This window comes from Mangifera indica, chromosome 19, assembly GCF_011075055.1.
Source record: "Mangifera indica cultivar Alphonso chromosome 19, CATAS_Mindica_2.1, whole genome shotgun sequence".
Classification (NCBI taxonomy): domain Eukaryota; kingdom Viridiplantae; phylum Streptophyta; class Magnoliopsida; order Sapindales; family Anacardiaceae; genus Mangifera; species Mangifera indica.
This window is the reverse complement of record NC_058155.1, coordinates 5,349,266-5,357,416: the sequence shown is the minus strand read 5'-3', so window position 1 is coordinate 5,357,416 and position 8,151 is coordinate 5,349,266. Positions and strand designations below refer to the sequence as shown.

General features: G+C 34.0%; 1 protein-coding gene across 4 annotated transcripts; it reads left to right on the top strand.

Annotated features, from left to right (window-relative positions):
• The first annotated feature begins 2,086 nt into the window (after nucleotides 1–2,086).
• On the top strand, nucleotides 2,087–8,137 carry LOC123203328 (cleavage stimulating factor 64-like). Of its 4 annotated transcripts, XM_044619661.1 has the most exons (11): nucleotides 2,087–2,557; nucleotides 2,665–2,743; nucleotides 3,040–3,214; nucleotides 4,184–4,217; nucleotides 4,324–4,568; nucleotides 4,647–4,724; nucleotides 5,435–5,470; nucleotides 5,569–5,679; nucleotides 5,770–6,066; nucleotides 6,472–6,825; nucleotides 7,696–8,137. In XM_044619661.1, exons 1-11 carry the CDS (start codon nucleotides 2,527–2,529, stop codon nucleotides 7,843–7,845), a joined length of 1,590 nt encoding a protein of 529 aa, XP_044475596.1. In that variant the 5' UTR covers nucleotides 2,087–2,526; the 3' UTR covers nucleotides 7,846–8,137. The 4 variants fall into 4 exon arrangements, with proteins under 4 accessions (XP_044475596.1, XP_044475597.1, XP_044475595.1 ...); XM_044619662.1 differs by having other exon boundaries at nucleotides 5,569–5,898; XM_044619660.1 differs by having other exon boundaries at nucleotides 2,088–2,557; nucleotides 5,569–6,066.
• Nucleotides 8,138–8,151: the final 14 nt, after the last annotated feature.

Sequence of the window (8,151 nt, the reverse complement as noted above, 5' to 3'; positions counted from 1 at the left end):
TCTAAAATTATATGGTAGGCTGGCTAATTTATACTTCCTGTTTGAAATAATCACTGAAAACTATATTCTCTTGGCATAAAAATTTTCATGCATAAAAATTGATAAATTTCGTTCTTCTGCTTTCTGCTAAATTTGAAGAACATATGAGGTGAACAACCTGGGGAATAAAAAAGATTCATGGAGTTGTAATAGAAGAAAGATTCTTCTCAGAAAAAAGTTTAGCAAGGCCGCGACTAACTCAGAGAATTCTTCAGCAATTCAAACAGTCTAGCTGATTCCAATATAGATTTGAAACTCTGAGGCTGCAATTTTTTTTTTTTTTTTTGCCTGTTCATGGACACTTCGGTTTAGAGACATCAATGGGCCACGCAGGGTCAGACACTAGGCCCATACTGTAATGGATTTTCGTATTGAGCTGACTTATGGATTTTTGAAGGCCCAAAACATGACCCTACATAGGGTTATACCAGGCCTTAAATGAGCCGGTTCATAAGTTTTAATCGGATTGGTCTATTTAAACAAGTTTTATAATTTTAATTAAAATTTTTAGATATAAATTATTTTTCAATTATTAAAATCAAAGATAGTACCACAAATATTTTATTTTTACTCTTTCACTTATGACAGAGAAATATCATAATTACATGATCAAAAATATTATAAGTTTATAATATAGTATGAATAAATTAATTTATATAATGTATAGTTACAAATATAAATAAAATATATATTATATCATTTATCTATCCGTTCTCAATATACAAATTTCTAAATTCATTTGGCATTAGATTCATTTGATATTAAATCCATTTGTAATATTTTATAATGATAAAATTAAAATGAAAATGAAATTATAAATACAAAAAATTATTATTTACAAATTCAAATAGTTTTTGAAAGAGAGTTGATGAGATAAAATATGATTAAGAATATAATGAAACAATTAAAATTAAAAGATTTGTAAATAAAATTAAAAAATAAAAAAGATTTTAATTAGTAGGTATAAAAATAATAATAACTGCCACAAGCAGGAGCCATGAAGGTTTCTGCCCTTTTTTTCTTTAAAATTATGAATGGTATTGGATCGGACTGAGTTGATTTAGAGGTTTAATATTAAAGACTATGGTTTTACCAAATAGTTTATAGGCCCAACTCATGAAGCTACAGTATTAGACTGGACCTTTTTGGGTCAGGTTTGAATTTAGGCTTTGAGCTGGGCCTTCTTTCGGCCCAGCCCAGTTGCCATGTCTACTCTGACTTTTTGTGAGACCATTGTTTCATGGGTGAAAAACTAAACAAAAATCACATTAAAATATGGAAAGACAGTACTGAGTCAAGGATTGTTGATTCAAATGATTTCAGTTTTAATTTTAAAGCTAAAAATAGTTTTAAAAATAATTTACAATATAATTATCACAAATAAACAATAAAAAAATTCATTTGGATTTGAGATAATAGTGAATATGAATGGGGCTAAGTCTAGACGTCTCTTAGATCAAGTTTGATTTGAATGAAAAGTACCCTAGTTTGAGTTGGACTTGAGTTTTTTAAGTCAAAATTAAGATAATCTAAGTTCGGTTTAAATAAAAAATGATTAAACTAAGTTTGATTTAAGTTCGATTCGATTAATAGTTCAAATTCATAGTTTGGTTCAATGCGAATTGATGATTTGAATTCTTGATGCTTTAGCAAAATAATATTATTTTATTCAAATAATATATCAAACCACTAATTTGAACTGAACTAAATTACAAATTTAGACTAATTCAAATCGCAAATTTGAGTTGTATCTAATCATAAATTTGAAAGCAGATTTGAATTATGAATTTAAATCAAACTTAAGTTGAATCAAATTGAGTACTTTTTAGCTTGAGTTTAATTTGATTTATAAAACTTATACTGAATCTTCTATCTGATAATCAATTTAAATTTAAATTGAATGAATTTAAGTTAAAATGAATCAAACTGGGCTAAATTGAACTAAACTGGGTTTCAAAACCAAACCCACTCGGATAGGATCCAGGCCAACCTCGCACAAGTTTAAACCGGTCCCTTTAGCCTTATTATTAAAATTAAACCTAATGCTTATCCATCCGGTAACATAACCGGGTGGGTACTGTAGTACCCCTTCTTTCCTAACTCATTTTCTTCGCGAGACGGATGCGAGCTTCAACAAAACAATTCAATTCTCGGAATAGAATACCGAATGCAAGTAAAAACCCATAAGGGTTTCCAATTCTTGTTTGATTACGTTGTAGCCGATACGATACGAACCGAAACGGAACCCGGATTCTCCCATTCTTGTTTTCCCTTTTGTCATAAAGAGCCAGAGAACATATCTTCTTTTGAATATTTTCTTTGCTACAAATCGAAGAATCTAGCCATACTTCTTCTCCCGAAAGTGTATTTTAGGTCAATAAATTTTTGTTCATTTAAAGTTGTATAACGACGTCATAGCGATGTGCCGGAGGAAGAAGATGAAGCAACGGAGCTTCACCTTCAACTTCTTCGTCTCTTGTTAACTTCATGGCCTCTTCTCAGCACCGTTGTGTCTTTGGTGATTTCACTTTACGCCGCCGTTTTTAATTGCGATTTTTTTATTTGAATTTTTGAAAGCAATAGAAGTGTTTTGATAATTTTGTGTTTTTGTTTTTGTTGTGGCAGTTGGAAATATACCTTATGATGCAACTGAGGAGCAGCTTATAGAAATCTGCAGAGAGGTTGGCCCTGTTGTGTCGTTCAGGTCAGTTATAAATGGAAGGAAGTTTCAATAAAGAACCCTAGAATTATAATTTTATGTAATCTCGAATTTACAGTTCAATTTTACAGATATTTCAATCTTTGTAGAGTTTTATATTTTTGTAGAGTGAATAAGTTCTCTATAAAGGTCGGCCTAATAGTAGTTTTATGACTACATTGAAACTATTAATTTATCTATTAAAATATTTCGAATGATCTTATTTTAATTATTCTGTTTATGAATAGGGAAGGTTCTTTTGGTTGTACCTCAATTTTGGTTATTTTATTTCTTATTTTCAGATTAGTTCTTGATAGAGAAACTGGAAAACCAAAAGGCTATGGGTTCTGTGAGTATAAGGATGAAGAGACGGCTTTAAGTGCTCGTCGTAATCTTCATGGCTATGAGATTAATGGAAGGCAATTACGTGTTGATTTTGCTGAAAATGATAAAGGGGCTGACAGAAATCGAGAGCAGGTGATAGTCATATGTCTAGGCTACATGACTACTTTTTTTCTTTTTCTTCTGAATTTTAACAAATTCATATAGTTGACATTGTCTGAGTATTTTCTCCTTATACTAGGCTCAGTCTTTAACTTTGGACTAGGATATAGGAGATAGTGTGCATATCAGTTGCTATAACTAGCAGTAGTTGTTGCAGTTGTTAATTTTTCCCATTTGGACAACCTTTGTAGAAATAATAAGGGATATATTTCAACTCCAGAATATTACACTCGAGTGTTTTAATGATTTTTTTGTTTTAATGTCTGAGATCTTCTGCTAAGTTTCGGGATAAATTGGTATAGGTGCTTAGACACTATTGTTTTTATTTAATAATTTTACAATGCTATTCAAAATTAGGAGTGCTTTCTGTTGCCCTGTGGACTGGTATATCAAGAAATGATCAAAGATAAGTGAAATTGAGTCTTTCCTTTAGGAAATAAATTTCCTTGTCATCATCTACTTTAGACATTAATTATTTCAGTCTGGTCTGAGGGCTAGGCCTATTCTTGTAATAAGAGGACTTATACTACATTTGTAATGTGGTTCGTCAGTCACAATCAAACAAATGATGAGATAGTTATGAAGATATACTTGCTATGTGTTGCTACGCATAGTGAACTGTTTGCAACATATCTATATTGACTTAACTGTTAGTTTCAACTTGTTGTGATACACTGTAGAAATTAAGTGATGGAGAATGAGTGGGATTGGATTTGAAATTCATGAGTAGATATAGAAGTATGTACCACGTGAGTGTGGTCTATCTTAAGTTTACTAAAATCAATGTTATAAAAGTTTCTTAAACATTAAATTTTGACTTATGTCAACTGAACCAAGTTCTAGCCGCTAAAATTGTTGCTGTACTAAGCCTGGAAGTTGGGACTTTCAGTTTGGCCAATAATTTGTATTTTTGTTAGGAATGATTGTTTTGTCCTCTTGCAGGGTCGTGGTGGACCAGGACTGGCTGTGAATTTTGGTTAGTTTCTCTTCTTCAACTTAACATTTTGTACACTTGATTTATCTTCTTATGTAAATAAAACCTAACTTTTTTCCTTATTTTAATATCTATGAATACATCTCAGAACCGCAGAAACAAATAGGGGGCCCGGCAATCCATGGGGATGCTGTTCCTCTTCAACCAATTGGTCTCCATTTAGCTATAACTGCTGCAACGGTTATGACAGGAGCTTTAGGTGGTGCTCAGGTTGGTATTCTGTCAAATCAAAATGGTGTGCAGAGTCAGGTGGCATCAGCTAATGATCCCTTAACTCTTCATCTAGCTAAAATGTCAAGGAGTCAGCTGAATGACATTATGTCTGAGCTGAAGGTATGCATTTAGCAAAGCTTATATATTCTTTAATGATTACTTTGGTTGGTGGTATTCAAATATGTTTTCTGATGGCAGTCAATGGCCACCCAAAACAAGGAACTAACCCGTCAGCTATTATTGGCAAAACCTCAGTTGCTGAAAGCTCTTTTCCAGGTGCTTATCAATCACTTTTCTATACTCTCGTGATTTTTAACATTCTTCCTCGATGAGCTGGAGCTGTTAGACCAATTATAGGTGAAGAAAAAATGGAATTATGGCTATAAATGATGCCTTGTTGACTGAGAGGTGACCTCCTTTTGTTTTTGGTGAAACCTCAGTGATTCCGTGAGCACTTAATTAAAGGGGAAAGGAAAAATTTACGCCTAGTGACACAGGTTGGGGGTGATAGGTAGCAGCCTTACCCCTTAAAAGATTGAATGTCATCACCCACACAGACATACTATTAACACGTATAGAAAATGTGGTTACATTGAATCATATTTTGAACAAGTTTACTTCTGGGAGTTAACACACCAATGAAACCTTAGATAGTGCTAATTGTCATGATAGTGGCTTTTAGATTGATTGAAGATAAATTAGATTTTTTTTGCACATCAAGATTTGATATTTTGAAAGTTGATGATTGTGTCTTTCTGTTCTTTATAATTTATCTAGATATAATTTTCATATTGACCCACATAAATGACTTTTTGGGCTGATCCACCTCAGGGGCCCAATGATTTTTCATTTCTCAAATCCAATGGTTGATATTATAAATAGTTTTATGTGCTTGTTTTGCTACATTCTTTATTATTTATTGAATGTCACTGTGGCATAAGTTACAGACAACTTAATCTTAGAAATTTTTCTAATTCTGATTGCAGGCAGAAATAATGCTAGGAATGGTGTCTCCTCAAGTGGTTTGTTTCATCATCTAAAAGATTGTGGTATTACTTGTATAGAACCTTGTGGTCATGTCATGTTGAGACTTCTTTTCTTTTTTTGTTAAATTGTGCAGTTGCAGATGCCAAATCTTCTGCAAGGTCCTGGTCACCTTGTTCAGACTTCATTACTAGATGGTCTGCAGCAAGCAGTTCAACTTCCTGGGCTACCCCCGCTTGCACAGAAGGTGCAGTTGATACCCAAAGTGCCAGAAGTTCAAGTATCAGCTATCTCTCAACATTCTTTGCTTAATAACCAATTTTCTGCACCACTACAGCCTACTATGCATCTTCAGACTCAGCTTTCACAACATGCCAAGAACCAATCTCTACAACAAGCTGCATTGCCTGGGCAGCCTGGAGTTCCAACACTCACTTCAATGCCTTCAGTTAGACCTCCAATTCAGGTGACAAATTCCTCATCCTTGATCCAGCAACTACAACCTCATTTGCTGGAAAACCCGATACCGGTTACAGCTGCCGATTTAGGGAATAAAAATTGGACAAATATTCCAAAATCAGCTGTACGGCCCCCTCTTGTGCCACGCCCTCCATCATTGGATGCTGGCTTCCAGGTGACAAAGTTCCTAGTACTTAAATCCACTAAAGAAAATATGGTCAATGTGTCTCTTAAAAGGGAGTTGCTGTTTATATTTTTGGTTGCAATGCAGAACAAATTAAACTGAAGTGTAATGCCCTTTGTTATTGCTTTTACATTTGTAAAATACACTGTCATCTCTCTCTCTCCCTCCCTATATTTTTGAATGAGGTAATAGTTTTCCATGGAACAAAATAAATGTACTCTCATGTATATATTGAAACTGCTTGGCCATTCTTTTACTCTCCAAATGCCCAATTATCTAGTTAGACTTAAGTAGGAAGATATTATATTTGGCTGCTACTTCACTGTTTCTTGCTGATAAATTTTATATTAGAGTTAAATTGCATGTCTTATGAAATCTAACACTTTGCTTTAACAGCCTGGCACCTCAACGTCGTCAGACATTGTACAGACAGTTAGCAAAGATGCTGATAGATCTGGTAGACTTACTAATAATGCAACCTGGGCACACAGTAATAATGCATTTTCAAGTATGCCTATGGGTGTAGCTGAGAAAACAAGCATACTTAATTATTCTTCAGAACTGACACAACGCCCTTCAAAATTGATGAAATTAGACGATCAAAGCAGCTCTGCTTTCTCAGTGGGGCCTTTGATTGCATCCAAAACCATTGGCTCTGCACCATCCCAAGCAGCTGGAGTTGGTTTAGCGCCCATATATCCAGTTCCTAATGTAGAAGGGGTGAAAAATTCTGAGAATCAAATTTCTCAGGTAACATGTTCTTGCCGACAATATTATTTAGTCACAACCTTCTACTTTTACTAGTCAGTTTCTTGTTCATGAATGATCTACTTTAGTTATTTCTGATTGCAGTCATGTATATCTTGTTGTTTTATTTGTGACTTCCATATGTTGATGAACTATTGACTTCTTTTTAAATTGGTGGGCAGCTTGTTTCAGAGTGAAAATTGGGTATAGTGTTATTCGATTACATAAATAAGTTAGATTTTATGTTGGGATATCTAGGTCAATCAAAAGATCAAGATAGGTAGAAATTGTGTTGATAGTTTTTTTCTTATTTAAACATGAACAATGATTATGTTGCTAACTCTTTGCTGTTGGAAATTTTAGCAATTGTGTTTTATATTTATAATTACAATTAAGCCAGTGATATATCAGTCTCCTTAGACGTGCCAAAATCCAAATTAGTAGATGCATTATCTTTGATTGTTGTGGGCCTGCAACAATGATCTGATCCTAGTTTCTATGGGTAGTTTGTTCATGCATTTGTGCTGCAATTGGCATAGGTACGAGGTTGTAGGCTATTTAATGTAACAGAAAAATGAATTTTTCTGATAGTTCCAATCATCTTTGGTCTGTCCTGAAATACATATTCTATCTGTTTTACTTCCACAACCAAAGTGACTTCTTGAATTGTCAGTAAAATTAATGCAATATCTCTTTTAAATGTGATATGATGTCTTTGTAATAGAAATTAACGATACTCCAGTTTGGAAGAACAGGACATTTCATTTGTGGGTTGCCATTCGCCATGCTTCTGTTTTCCTGTCTACTGTTATCATGTTGGACTGAAAATCTTTCTGTAGTCCTTGACCTCACAACAATATATTTTTTTTTCAGTCGCAGCTTCCCCCTGATGTGGAATCTGCCTTACTGCAGCAAGTGATGAGTTTAACACCGGAGCAATTGAGTTCCTTGCCGCTGGAACAGCGTCAACAAGTCATTCAGCTCCAACAGGCACTCCTGCAAAATCAGATGCAGCCATCGTAGCAGTGCCATTGTCAAGCGGATAGCATCATATCTCCAGCTCGAGTATTAATGTAACTGCAGGCCAGTTACATTAAACTATGGACACCTGCAGTAGAGCTGCAAAAGCATTATAACATTCATGTAACGTCTATAAGATTTGTCATTAGAATGAGAAAATTTTGTGTAACATTCCCAATTTCTGTATATTTTTATTTTTTAATTTCTCAATTAGATTTGCCCGTTGGCTGTCGTACTTTCTTGACATTTGTTCCTTTAAGTAGAGCTAATACAGCAAGACCTAAGTTTGGTATTATATTGTGAGCTTTA